This window comes from Lepus europaeus, chromosome 11, assembly GCF_033115175.1.
Source record: "Lepus europaeus isolate LE1 chromosome 11, mLepTim1.pri, whole genome shotgun sequence".
NCBI classification, from domain to species: domain Eukaryota; kingdom Metazoa; phylum Chordata; class Mammalia; order Lagomorpha; family Leporidae; genus Lepus; species Lepus europaeus.
Window position 1 is genome coordinate 12,982,703 of NC_084837.1, and position 14,442 is coordinate 12,997,144.

Here is a 14,442-nt window from a genome sequence, read left to right on the forward strand (position 1 = left end):
CCTGCCCATGGACCCCTTGCCTCTAGGCTCAAAAGCCCTAGACCTTACCATCGGTAATTCCTGAATCTCAACAATCAGCAATCTGAAATGTTGTTGATGCCTTTGATGTTGTTTTTGCAACTTTGCTTTGAACTCATTTGATCTAAAATTAAATTGAAATAGATGTAATTGAAGCATTTATTTGTAACTGTATATTTTGCTGCCAAAAAAATACCAATATGATTGGTTCTGGGGAGCCACTGTCGTCCTAGCCTAGAGTGTTATGTCATGGAATTTTCCAAATCATGGAAAGTCTGAGCTCCAGAGCATAGATGGTCTCAGGGGACTGGACACGGGATGGAAGCCTGATTATGCTGCCCTTGCAGGAGATGTTGAGTTTAAACCGCTAGCCTTGAGATGCCAGCCAGGCTAGCCGAGCTGCCCCACAGAGCTGGTGGTCCCGGAAATGAGGACCCCAAGCCCAGGGGAACCCATATCAGAGGCTGACCCTGACTTGGGGGTTCATGATTACTTGCTGAGTCCTCGCGTGCACCCTTGTCTCTGATTCCTTGGTTTTCTGACACTGAGGCTATGTTTGGTTGTGAGGCGGTGGTGTTCAGAACACTATCCCTACATCAAAGAATTCAAATCTAAAAATGTCCCTTAGGTCGCTGAGAGGCTCCCATGTAGCTGCATAATATTGTTTTCTGGAAATAAATATTTTGTGATTCTGCAGCCTATTTCATATACCAATTGAAATAATTTAATTTATCTTTTCAAAGTATCCCTACAATGAAGACTTGGAAAGTAGAATAGTTATTCATTTGGCTAGAAGTCCCCCCGTTTGCTGTGGGAGGAGAAGGCTTAGGGGCATGCAGGGCGTTGGAATTTGCTTTAATGCTGTCATCTGAAGTGGTCACAGTGGACAGCAGGACCTTAAATGCGATTTTTATGCTATTCATGGTCATTTTGAAAGGGATTATCTAATTCCAAGTTTCCTTATCTCATACAGATAGCAACTCAGTTATGTAAATAACTTTCTGGCTTTGAACTTACCCGGTAATCTCTAATAAGAAATATTCGTAGGCAAGGAAGCAATATGCTGCTAATGTCATTGTGTGTGTCAGTCTTGGACAGATCACTATTTGCAATGGAATATGTCAGAATACCCGGGCGTGAAGACGGTTCGTTTCCCTGATGGCCAGATTTGGAAACCAGACATTCTTCTGTACAACAGGTAAGCCCTGGGGACAGAAGGGAAAATGATGATATGCTTGCATATGAGCAACAATCAAGCAGGTGTGAATATTGTGCAGAAAAGCTGGATACATTAACGTGGGGACATTGCTTCTCATGAGGCTCTCTTTGTAGCCAGGCCTTGAAAAGCAGCTCTGCTTCGTCTGCTTGTACTCTGTGTGTTGTCCAACATGCTAAGATGATCATATCTGTGTATGTTAGACGTATAGCGTTGTTTCCTTGTGTGTGTTGACACCTGACACATTCTTGCTAAGGCATCATCTTTGTTTCCTGAATGGCAGCAGTTAGAATCAACAGCAGAAATCCCACAGCTGGCCTGTGGGATACACACCTGGAACCCATGGTTTGCACCTAGGTCCTTACTGATTCACTTCTCACTGGGATTTGGAAGAGTTCTGCCACAAAGATGGCTGAGGGCATAAGGACTGCTGTCTCTACCTATTCATAGAAACTTGTGAATTTGTGTATGGAACAACAACAAAAAGGTAGTTAAAGGCAATTCTGATAGTCATTCTCCTGAGGAGACAAGATCAGAGATTCATCAATAAGCCAAGAGGCAGACCAGATGCCCAACAGTCAGGTATCCAGGGTGGGTGGATTGCTTGAAGCACTAAAACTCTTTATTAAAACAGATTGTCAAATAAAGCAAGCTAGAACTTCTCTTCCCCATAAGTCCTATGTTACGATAACCAGGTTAATGATGACCGCAGCAGTTGGTTCCAGGTGGAAGGAGAAGGGAGCTGGGACTTTCCTGGTGCAGGGAACAGTGAAACCATTAGAGCAAGATGGTAAGACAGTTTTACAGTTCCCAGTGTAGCTTTTTTCGACTGAAATCACAAACAGATTTTATAATATGGTAGAATTAATAATGGGTTTTATGTCTTATATGTGGGACTGTTAACTCTGATACAGTGCTTGATGATTCCAGTGTTTTGGCTAATGGAGAGTTACCAAGTTGTAAGTGAATTCCAAGCAGCAAAGATGAAGCAGTATCTGCCTGACAGGTGTCACCAGGGACCAGGCCCTCGGGAATAATCTGGCCCCTCCCGTGCGTAACCTAATTGATGGCCCAGGGCCCTCATCTTCTCACCTCTCCCCTTGGGCTCTACTGAATGATTTTCTGCTTTCCTCTTCTCCCCCTGTGCCTGTTGACCACACCTGCAGACTGTCCTGGAACTCATTGAAGCTTTCTTGTTTTCTGCTCTAGCTTTTTCTAAGAAATGGGATGTGGGACTTCTTCCTGAAGTAACGGCTAAATATATGGCTTGCACGTCTGCGGTGTGGCATAAGCAGTTACTGAGAATCCTCAGGCCAGTCACAGACGCGGTGTCAGTTACCTACTGAGGCAGAACCAACAACCCCAAACTTAGTGGCTTTACAAAAATACAGCCCTTTCCTCACAGTGCTGTGGGATCGCCAGCTGTTGTGTCTCTTTGTCTGTTCCGTGTGGATGCTGGCTGTGGGCTGTGCTACCTCGGTCTTCTTCCTTGGGCCTTATCCAGGATGTGTTCTGAGAGGAAAGAAGTGGGGACGTGCAGGTCTCTTGTGGACTAAGTGTGGAGTAGAAATCCCTGAATGGCCATTCCCCTCTTTCTGTTGGTCAGATTGGGTAGGAGCGTAGCCTGGCGTCAAGAGGGTTGGGGATCAGTGCCACCTCTACAACATGCGGGGAGGGCAAGAAATGAAGGTGACCTCTGGGGAGACTTAGCTGCCACCTGCTAAGAAAGTACAGTGGTGAAGCTGCACAGAGCAGATGAAAGGCTTGGGGGGGAGGGGGGACTCAAAGAGACCAGAATAAGCTAACACTGGGAAGGAAGCCGCTCAAAGGAGCTCCCAGCTAAGGGCATTTCACAGGTGCCAACAAGAGAGGACAGCAAGGTCTATTCCAAACACAGATGAGTTGTGTTATCCCCCACCTCTGCTTGCCGTCTTCGTCTTCCCTTTGCTGTCTGGGCATCCTGCACAACCACCAGGTGTGTGCACCTGCCTGTTCCTTTCCAGTAGCCTTGTCTACACCCACCTCTCTCCAGCCTGAATTTTTCCCATATGGCACATAGAGCTTCCTTCTAGGCCTTCTCTCATCCCTCTGCTTCAGCTCTGCTCAACTCCCAGTCCCCCAGGGTACCCTTCCTGATTCCCCCAGCCACCCCACGTCTAGGACATGCATCTCTGACACTCTGTCACAGAAAGGGGTTCCTGTTCCCTGCTGCACCTGGGGCCGGCCACCTCTCAGAGGCATTTAGCAGAGCCCTTAAAACACATTTGTACGGACAAGATGGAGGGAGAGGGAGGGGTTGCAGGAATTACTAGGAGGAAGAGTGAAGAGGATGGGCCAGCATGATACAGTGCTGCTAAGAACAGCAAGAGAAGAAAGGAAAGGAGCTCAGTTGTATTTGCAGCCTAGGAAACATTAAACAAAAATTGGAACAGGAAGTAGCAAAGATAGGCTTGACTTTAGTAATATCCTGACTTTCTGACACTCTGTTATTGGGGATTTTGAGAGATGCTGAGCTTCATTCTTTCTGCCGGCTTCCAACACTCAATATGTTCTGTGCAGCAGAAGAATCTATTGGTTCGTTAATGGATGGGGGTGTTGAGGCTTTTTCTTAAGGAGGGGGTTAAAATGCCATCGCTCTGTGGAAGTCACGGTTTGTAAAGGGGCATTGATTTACTCGGGTGAAGCTCACAAACGTGACTGCCATATTTCTCGCTCTGCTCCAATATGATATTGGCATCCACACGTGAGTCACTAATGGCTTTTGAGCTATAATGCATTTTCTGTGCTCCGAGGAGGCTGGGTCACTGCAAAATAGCTATCTCTGCATCATTTCTGGAATGGGCTGCTTGATTTCTGTGATGGATGGAGAGCCAGCAGTGGTGCTGCTGGCCAGCTGGCCGGGTCCTCTGAGCAGAGGATGGCCGCTAGGAAACACCTCTGCCTGGTGCTGACCCCAGTAGTTTCTTCTTGGCTTCGTTCGCCTCACCTGGAGTCTTCAGTTCAAGGGTTTTTCTGAACACAGTCTTGCTCAAAGTGAGTAGCGATTATGAATTACTTGACATGATTTCCCTCTTTGGGTGGAATTAGAGGCCTTGCTGGTGTCGGCAGTCAGTCACTCCTCTCCTGGGTGACAGTAGGTTATGGCATCAGCCATTCTGGGCTTCCCTAGTTTTGAGTAGCTTGGCCAGAAAATTCTGTAGCAATTATGGAAATCTTTTATGATCACTATCTTTCTTTATTTTAAAGATTATTTATTTTAAATTTATTTATTTATTTGAAAGGCAGAGTTACAGAGAGGGAGAGACAGAGAAAGAGGTCTTCATCCGCTGGTTCACTCCCCATTGGCAGCAATGGCTGGAGCTGTGCCAATCCAAAGCCAGGAGCCAGGAGCCTCTTCTGGGTCTCCCACATGGGTGCAGGGGCCCAAGAGCTTGGGCCATCTTCTACTGCTTTCCCAGGCCATAGCAGAGAGCTGGATTGGAAGTGGAGCAGCTGGTACTCGAACTGGTACCCATATGGGATGCTGGCACTGTAGGCGGTTACTTTACCTGCTACGCCACAGCACCCATTCCTCTGATGAATATCTTTAAAGATGTTTTTGTTGTCTCTGTAGTTTTAGGTTAGTATGGGGTGTCAACTATTCTGTTTCACTGACCGTGCAAAGATATATCTGTACATCCTGCAGACTGGTGTCTTTCATGCAGTCCCATCACCCTGTGGCTGGTGCCAGAGCCTGGGAATGGACAGTGAGATCCAGGCTGGATGGGCTCATGATTGTGCCAATCAGTGCTTGCCAGTGGCATAGAGTTTATTTCCTTGCCAGGTATCTTAGGCTCCGCCAGAAGCCAACCCAAGGCAAGGATTTCAGTGCACATCGTTTTTTGGGGGGGAACAATGTGGGGAAGTGGAACAGCGAAGAAAGGGAAGCCAATAGGGGGTGCACTAGAGTATAAGCTACTGTTGTGGGCGGTTGGGACCCGTTTCCACCTCTGGGAGACCTTTGAACTGTGCTGAAGAAACTGGGGTGTGTACCTGCCAGCTGCCTCCACTTCTAGACTGAGAGCTACTTCCGGAGCAGTCAGCTTCCTGGCCCTTCTGACCTGCTGCCCCATGTGTGGCCTGAGCATGCTGTGGTAGCTGGAGCCTTGAGCAGGGTTGCAGTGCTTGGAGGGGGCGGCTGGGCATGGGCACAGAATGGTGATGGTGATTGTTGCCCTGCTACACTCCAGTACAGTCAAGCCATAGGATCACACTTGAATCATTTTCCCCCTGAAGTTCTTCTTGGCACAGCAGCAAGGTGAGGGTAGGGAGAGTGTCCTTGGGTTCAGCATGGGGGTGTTCCCAGCCAGAACAGAGGAGGAGGCAGAGTAGTTAGCTAAAGGAACTGGGCTGAAGGAGCTCCTAAGCCTGCCTGCTGGTGAGTGGCACCTGCTCCACTGAGAGCTGTGATGTGCTTCTTGTGACATCACACGGCTCTACATGAGGAATGGGATGTTAGGGGCTGAAAGCTGTTGACTCTGTGTTGTCACAGCTACTGGCTCCTGAGTCGTGGTGTCCTGGACCTCACAAAGGCCAGTAATGCAGTCATCACTGGACGTGGTAGAAAGTGGCTTGAGGCTGTCGCTGAAAGATTATCAGGAACAGTTCTTGGAAGTGGCAGAAATCTCCAGATGAGCAAAGATAGTTTTGCTGCTGTGGACCTCAGAAAAGGGGGATGCTGCTGTAACATCTGCATGATCAAATATGCAGACCTAATCTAGGGGGAGGCTGCCTCCAAATAATGTGTGTTAGGAAGAGCTGGGAGAAATGGCCTGTTTTCAAGAAGCAGATGGAGCCAGCCAACCTGTGTTTGATTCTCTAGAATCATTCTCCAAATGATCCATCTCAGCTCCCTGTCTCACACTGGCCGCCGGCACTGTTTGTCTTTCATTTGTCCATTCGCTAAGCCAATATTTAGTGAAGGCTCCACACCATTATCACACACTGTTCCACGTGAGGGTGCAGCAGTGATCAAATCAGACCTAAATCCCTGTGCGGGAGTAGAGACAGAAGGGAAGAGGATAGAGCATACTCCAAATTGTAGGGGCTCTAAGGGAAACAGAACACAGAGGAAGTGGAGAGTGAGGTCCCCAGCCAGAGGCAGGGTAGGAGCCATGAGTGAGTAGAAGGCAGTGAAGGGAAGGGTGCTGTGGTGCCATCAGGAAAGCCAGTGTTCTAGCAGAAAGGGCAACAGGTGCAAATAGCGTTTTAGGACTGCCTGGGGAAGACTTTGTAGTACAAAACAGAAGACAAGGACAGCCTGGTGTCCCGTGTAGTGCTGGGCACTCCCACATGTACCTTCTTGGTGATCTGATTCTGTAGTGGTGTTCACATTATTTTTCAACTCTTTGCCCTTTAGGAAACTTACAGAAAAGCAAATTAATTAATTCTTTAAATATAGTCTTTAACAGGCCTTCTTTTTTATATGTGTGGAAGTGCCATAATCTTACCTTTGAAAACATTCACCATGTTTTGATTGTTCCAGGGCAGGAGCAATCCAGACCTGTCCTGGGAACAGAAGGGACTGGAGTGGCTGGAGAGAATTTCAGGGGCTCAGCAGTTGGAGAGAGGGTGAGGGACAACAGTGGGGGCTGTGGGCCAAGTGTTAGAAGTCTTGGCTTTGACTATGAGTGCAGTAGGAAGGTTCTGATTTCTGTTTCTTTTTTTTTGCTGAGCATAATAGTAAAATACCCGTTCATAGTCTCCTTCTGAATTGCTGTCAAGTGGTTCTCATCAGAATAAGCAGCAGTTATCCTCTGTTCTCCGCTTGGGCACTGCTCTCATGTTTTGGTTCATCGTCTCCTCTGGCCTCTCTGGAATGGAGAGAGGCAGGGGGACAAGTCTGCCGCTGTCAGCCCTTGAGCTCAGCGGCTGCACCAGAGCACGCTGTCACTGGCCACGCTCAGCACCACCTGCCTCAGTCCAGGCTGTCTGCAGAGGGCCTGGCAGCTCCACGCACCGGGCTCACATCACTGGCCACAGCTCTTGTTGCTTTAGTACCTAGGCGCCAAGTGCTGGGCCCCGGGAGCCAGAACACAGTGGCTTCTTTCCTTCCTAGACCCTGTGAAGTCCATGTGAGTGTTCACATTCCTCAGGCTGGCTCAGCTCCTCGCCTGAGGTCGCCCAGCTGGGTCCGCCTGGCTCCGGACTGCAGTGCCTACTGGCCTGCCTCCGGTCACGTCTGGAGCATGCTCAGGCCCTGAGAGCCACTGTGCTTTGGTATTCTGCACATTTGAAAGCGCAGTAACTCCTTCTTCCTCTCTCTGCACGGACTCGGCGCTGCTCTGCTCTGCCTGCCTCAGCTGTTTTCTTTTTTACTTTTTTTTTCTTTTTAACTTTTCTAGAAGAGGTCAATTTGTCTCTTCCCGAGCCGCTCTGGGATTTCCATGCTGTCACTTCTTGATGGGTTTCCCTCAACATCTGACATCCACCTTTTCTTTGAGCAAATCCCTTGCCAGCCAGGGCAGGTCGCGAAGTGCTCCCGTGGCGAAGCGTGCGGTGACAACTGCTGTGCAGGAGTGTGCACAGAATGGGAAACAGGGCTGAGGGGAGCAGAGTTTTCTGGGGCCAGCTTTGTGGCTGCGGTGACCAGGGCCAGGCTGTCTTGCACATGGTACAAGACGGCCTCCCCACCCCCTAGGCCCTGAGGGCCAGGAGACTGATGGTGCCTCGGCACGGCTTTTGGAGACAAGCCTATTGATCGTCGCGGCAGCGAACACGGAGCCGCCAGGATTGTAGGGAGCTGTGTAATAAATATGTGCGACAGGAATTCAATGGGCGGTTCAGTCATCATCATGAGCCTCTTTGGGGAGGAAGCAGGTAGCCCAGGAAGGGCCACAGTCAGCTCCCACCCTGCCCTCTCCCAACCCACCAGGAAGTTGTCCGTCACAGGGACAGGCATTAGAGGGGACCTCAGCTGCCGAACATGCCCCCTAGTGTGGTTCAGAACCTGGGAAACTGAGGCTGTGGGGCCAGGGCTCCAGGGCTGGTGTGGCTGAGGCTAGGGGTCGCCCAGGGGTGTGTTCTGAAGACCTACTGTGTGTAAGATGCTGTGCGCTGTGTCATTCACTGCTCTCAGGGCATGCGCGAGTGCCGTCAGTCACAGGTCCCTTTACTGCAGCGGTCTCATCTGGTTTGATTTTGTAGCCATCAGGGATTTGACCTGGAGTGACTCGCCCTCCATCACAATGCAGGAGTGGTTTCTGAGATTCTGCTGGTGGTTCATGGAGAGCGGAGACCTGATCCCCAAATCCTCATGCTTCCCCAACACTTGACAGCCTCCTTGTGGATGAGAGATCAGGGCCCTCAGGAGCACGCTGCAGAGCAGAAGATGGGTCAGGGACATTGAGCCTCAGGTCTGGAAGAGCGAGCTCAGCAGGGCACGTGGGAAGTTGTTCACAGGACAGTGGCGGCTCAGCTTGGTTTCTCTGGGACTTTTGGTCCTCATTTCCACCTAGGGTCCTGGCAGCACTGTTCATCGTGCCCGTTTTCACTTTTTTTTTTTTTTTTTTTGTAGTCACCTTGCTATTCTTTTTTTTTTTTTTAATTAAACTTTTATTTAATGAATATAAATTTCCAAAGTACAGCTTATGGGTTACAATGGCTTCCCCCCTCCCAAAACTTCCCTCCCACCCACAACCCTCCCCTTTCCCACTCCCTCTCCCCTTCCAATCACATCAAGATTCATTTTCATTTCTCTTTATATACAGAAGATCAGTTTAGTATATATTAGGTAAAGATTTCAACAGTTTGCCCCCATATAGCAACACAAAGTGAAAAAAAATACTGTTGGAGTACTAGTTATAGCATTAAATAAGAGTGTACAGCACATTAAAGACAGAGATCCTACATAATATTTTTTTTTTTTTGGACAGGCAGAGTAGACAGTAGAGGGAGACAGAGAGAAAGGTCTTCCTTTTTGCCGTTGGTTCACCCTCCAATGGCCGCCGCGGTAGGCGCGCTGCGGCCAGTGCACCGCGCTGTTCCGATGGCAGGAGCCAGGTGCTTATCCTGGTCTCCCATGGGGTGCAGGGTGCAAGCACTTGGGCCATCCTCCACTGCACTCCCTGGCCATAGCAGAGAGCTGGCCTGGAAGAGGGGCAACCGGGACAGGATCGGTGCCCCGACTGGGACTAGAACCCGGTGTGCCGGCACCGCAAGGCGGAGGATTAGCCTACTGAGCCGCAGTGCCGGCACATAATATTTTTTTAAAAAAATTAATTTTCTATGCCATTTCCAATTTAACACCAGGTTGTTTTTTTTTTTTTCATTTCCAATTATCTTTATATACAGAAGATCGATTCAGTATATACTAAGTAAAGATTTCATCAGTTTGTACCCACGCAGAAACACAAAGTGTAAAAATACTGTTTCAGTACTAGTTATAGCATCACTGCACATTAGACAACACATTAAGGACAGATCCCACATGGGATGTAAGTACACAGTGACTTCTGTTGCTGACTTAACAATTTGACACTCCTGTTCATGGCGTCAGTAATCTCCCTAGGCTCTAGTCATGAGTTGCCAGGGCTATGGAAGCCTTTAGGGTTCGCTGACTTTGATCTTATTCCGATAGGGTCATAGTCAAAGTGGAAGTTCTCTCCTCCCTTCAGAGAAAGGTACCTCCTTCTTTGATGGCCCCGTTCTTTCCACTGGGATCTCACTAACAGAGTTCTTTCATTTAGGTCTTCTTCTTTTTTTTTTCTTTTCCATGGTATCTTAGCTTTCCATGCCTACAATACTCTCATGCGCTCTTCATCCAGATCCGAATGCCTTAAGGGCTGATTCTGAGGTTAAGGATGATGTGGTTTAGACAAGCATCCACGTGATCTCCTGACCTGAGAGCAGGCAGGCTACATTGAGAGCACAGTTAGCTTATGGCATGGGGCCAACAAGATGGGTGAGGTCATGGCTCTGGGCTCTTCCAGGAGATGGAAGGAGATTCTCCTGCAAGGGGCAGGTATGGCAGCCTTCAGAGCCTTTGCTTTAACTCGAGGGAGGGGGTAAAGGACAAGGGTCATGGCTCAGGGAGGAGCTGTGACTGAGGAGTCCTGGGCAGCAGAGCCATGCTTCCCTGGAGTCTGTCCCTGACTCCCAGCCACTGGTCACCTTCCCTGGGCTGCTGCTGTGTTCCTGGGAGAACCCCCTGCCTATCAGCATCGCAGATACCGTACTCTTCTTCCTCCTTACTGGCCAAGAGCTCCGTGGAAGGGACCTGGTTGTGTTCACGTTTTTTTAACCTCCAGGAGTCAGTGTGGTGAAGGGCACTGGAAAGCTGCAAATTCCAGTGAGTGGATGGACAGGTTCCCACGCTCCAGCCGGGGGTTGCTGGAGGCCGGCATGTGGTGGCAACACTCAGAAGTCTTTTTGAATTTCTAGGTCAGTCTTTCCAGAACAAAAAATTTAAAGAGTGAGTGAATTCTGGTCATATGGGGCAGAGGTAGGGATATGGGTCATAAGATGTACATGTCTGTAAAATGAGATACAAATTAGCTTAGAGACTATTATTCTCCTTTCTCCTCATTTATATATACAAACTGGCCATGAAGGATTATCTACTGTATTTTTAAAAGTATATTTATGGGGGAACTGACGCTGTGGCTCACTTGGCTAACCTTCCACCTGTGGCGCCAGCATCCCATATGGGCACCAGGTTCTAGTCCTGGTTGCTCCTCTTCCAGTCCAGCTCTCTGCTGTGGCCTGGGATAGTAGTGGAGGCTGGCCCAAGTACTTGGGCCCCTGCACCCACGTGGGAGACCAGAAAGAAGCACCAGGCTCCTGGCTTCGAATTGGTACAGCTCCGGCTATTGCAGCCATTTGGAGAGTGAATCAATGGAAGGAAGACCTTTCTCTGTCTCTCCTTCTGCAACTCTACCTGTCAAATAAATAAACTTCCATCTACTGGTTCAAAATTCTTTCAGATTTTTTTTGTTGGGAAGATAGGCATACACACACACAGAACTTCCATTCACTGATTCAATCTCCAAATGCCCATAATAGCCAGGACTGGGCTAGGCTAAAGCCAAGAGCCCAGAACTCAATCCAGGTTTCCCCTGTGGGTGGTCAGGACACAAGTGCTCAAGCCATCACCCAGTGCCTCCCAGGGTGAGCATTAGCAAGAAGTTAAAAATCAAGAGTAGAGCCAGGACTGAAACCCAGGCACTCTGATATGGGGTGCAGATGTTCCAAGCAGGTCTTAACAGCTGTGCCAAATGCCTTTTCCAAGGATTATCCATTTTAATTATTCCAGTTATTTTTTGTGTTATATATAGTCTTTATTGAAATGAAATTTTGTATTTTTAAGTAATCAAAGCTTTGTGTTTTTTTCTCTATGAAACAGTTATGGCTTTGGGATGACTTAAAAGAAGATTACAAATTAATTGTGTTATTTTTCTTTTAATACATTTTGGTAAGCCAATTAGTTTGTTTTTTATTTGTGCAGTTTATTTTCTAAAATTTTTGAATATGCTTTGAGGTAAGAGTGTAACTTTTCTCTTGTTAAAGATGATTAAAAATTCATTTTATTTATTTGAAGGGGAGAGAGAATATATCTCATTTGCTGGTTCACTCCCAAATTCCACAACAGCCAGGGCTGAGCTAGGCTCAGCCTGGGTCTCCCATGTGGGTGGCAGGGGCACGACTACTGAACTGTCACCTGCTGTCTCCCCAGGTGCACATTCAGGAAGCTGGAATGGACAGGAGAGCCATACTCAAATCTGAATTCTTCAGTATAGGATGCAGGTGTCTCAATAAGGACTTACGTCACCGTGCTAAATGCCTGCCTCTATTACTTTAAGAGATAGGAAAAATGCAAGCATAATTTATTGAGCACTAGTTCTTTTCTCTACTGAACTGAAGTTGAGATGCTCGTATTCATCTTTTCATGGGTCAACACTATACTAAGTGCTGACAGAATGAACAGAGACTTGCATCTTGAATACTACACCACAATTAAAAAAAAACACACACACACATATAAGGGGAAACTCATAAAAGCTCTCATAGTGAAAATCATAGTTAAAAGAAACATATTTGCCTAACAGAGGATTACTTTCAAATATGAGAAAAAAAATTGATAAAATCTTTGAGCTAGCCAAAGTAATTTCAATTATGTGAAGACTCAAGTTAAAAGGAATTACTCAAGGATGTATACCAGCAAAATAAGATGAAAACAAGAAAGAGACAAAAGTGGGATGCAGCCTGTAGTTAGCGAAACATTTTTGTTAGTTTTAAATATGTGATGATATTTTAAAATATACATAATGACTTACAGGGTTTTGCTGGCAAAAGGAAGTTGAGAAGTAGCAGAAATAATAATGGGAATTTGCTGAGGGGGTTCTTTGGTTCATGTATGATAGAGATAATCTCATTAAATAGACAAAACATACAAAATGAACAAAGTACAATATATGTGTGAAATATTTGAGTAGTTATCAGAGTAATGGAAATAGTGTTAAAACTTCCAACCCAGGCTGGCTCTAAGGGTACAGTGGATTAAACTGGTCGCTGCAATGCTGGCATCCCCTATGAGTGCTGGTTCACGTCTCAGCTGCTCCACTTCCAATCAAGATCCCTGCTGGTGCACCTTGGAAGGCAGCAGAAGATGGCCCAAGTATCTGGACCCTGCCACCCATATGGGAGACCCCAATGGAGCTCCTAGATCCTGGCTTTGGCCTAGCCCAGCCTGACCATTGTAGCCATTTGAGGAATGAACCAGTGCATAGCAGGTCTCTTTTCTCTCTGTCTCTTCCTTCTCTCTGTGCCTTTCAAATAAATAAATACATTTTAAAAAGCCATTCCAAACCACTAGACATAAAAATAGGAAAAATACGTTAAATACAAGAACAGAAAAATACCAGAAAATTGAAATGTGAGGCCCCACTTAGACCCCAGAGTTGATATGTTATTTTGAATTAATGACATTTGAGATTCAGCAGATGAATCCTTTTGAGAACCTAAAGATAGAAATTTCTGGAAGAGAGACTGCCAGAAATACCCTCTCCAGGGCAGTTTCATTGCCAGGAAGGGAGATGGAGAAGGCCACTTGCTGCTGCAGGCACGAGTACCCCTAGAAACTATTGTTCTTCTCACAAAAGCCTTTGCTCTCCGTCCCCTCTCCCCTATTAAGTGCAGAAACCCCTACTGTTAGCTGTTCTGAGTCATGTCACGTTTCTCTGGGTGCTCACATGTGCATACATGAATAAAAATCTGTTTTCTCTTCTTATTCCCTCTTTTGTCAGTGTAATTCATTGGCCTCTGATTACAACTAAAATGGTATAGGAAAAGCATTTCTTTCCCAATACCAGAAAGTATGATTAAAACAATAACTAATGGCAGAAATAAGCTGGAACAATCACTAATCACAAGAATTCAAGTGAGTTGTAAATTCCAACAGCTCCAAAACCAAAATATACTTCCATATTTGGTTTAACAAATTAAAATCCAACTATAGGGTATATATAGAAAGTAGATTTTAATCAAAATTATCCAGAAGGTTGAAAATAAAGGGATTAAAAAGATTTGTCTGCAGAAATGCTATAAAAAGAAACCAAACATAGCAATGTACTCACTCGACAAATATAGACTAAAGTCAAAAATACATGAAAAGGGGCAATGAGTATTTTGTAATGTTTAAAGGAAGATTTGTTGAGAAGACAAAGTGGTTGTGCATAATTATGGGCAAGCAATGTGGCTTCAAACTATGTAAAATCAGGGGCTGGCATTGTGGTGCAGCAGGTTAAGCCACTGTTTACAATGCCAGAATCGAGTGCCGGTTCTAGTCCCAGATGCTCTGCTTCCAGTCCAACACCTTGTTAATGTGCCTGGGAAAGCAGCAGAAGATGGCCCAAATATCTGGGCCCCTGCCACACCCGTGGGAGACCTGGATGGAATTCTTTCGGCCTGGCTCAGCCCGGGTTGTTGTGGCCATTTGAGGAGTGAACGAGCAGATGGGGCATCTTGCTGTCTTATTCTCTGTCCCTGTCACTCTACCTTTCAAATAAGTAAATCTCACACACGTTGATAAAAATATCAAGGAGAAGGCTGGTGCCACGGCTCACTAGGCTAATCCTCCACCTGTGGTGCCGGCACTCCAGGTTCTAGTCCCGGTTACTCCTCTTCCAGTCCAGCTCTCTGCTGTGGCCCGGGAGGGCAGTGGAGGATGGCCC

At 46.9% G+C, this 14,442-nt stretch overlaps 1 protein-coding gene across 2 annotated transcripts in view; it reads left to right on the forward strand.

Annotated features, from left to right (window-relative positions):
• Positions 1-14,442, forward strand: part of CHRNA7 (cholinergic receptor nicotinic alpha 7 subunit) — a 122,209-nt gene that overhangs the window by 77,139 nt on the left and 30,628 nt on the right. For both annotated transcript variants that reach the window (XM_062204558.1, XM_062204559.1), the window contains exon 4: positions 1,107-1,216. In XM_062204558.1, coding sequence (XP_062060542.1) covers positions 1,107-1,216 — 110 coding nt within the window. The remainder of the gene's footprint in view (positions 1-1,106; positions 1,217-14,442) is intronic.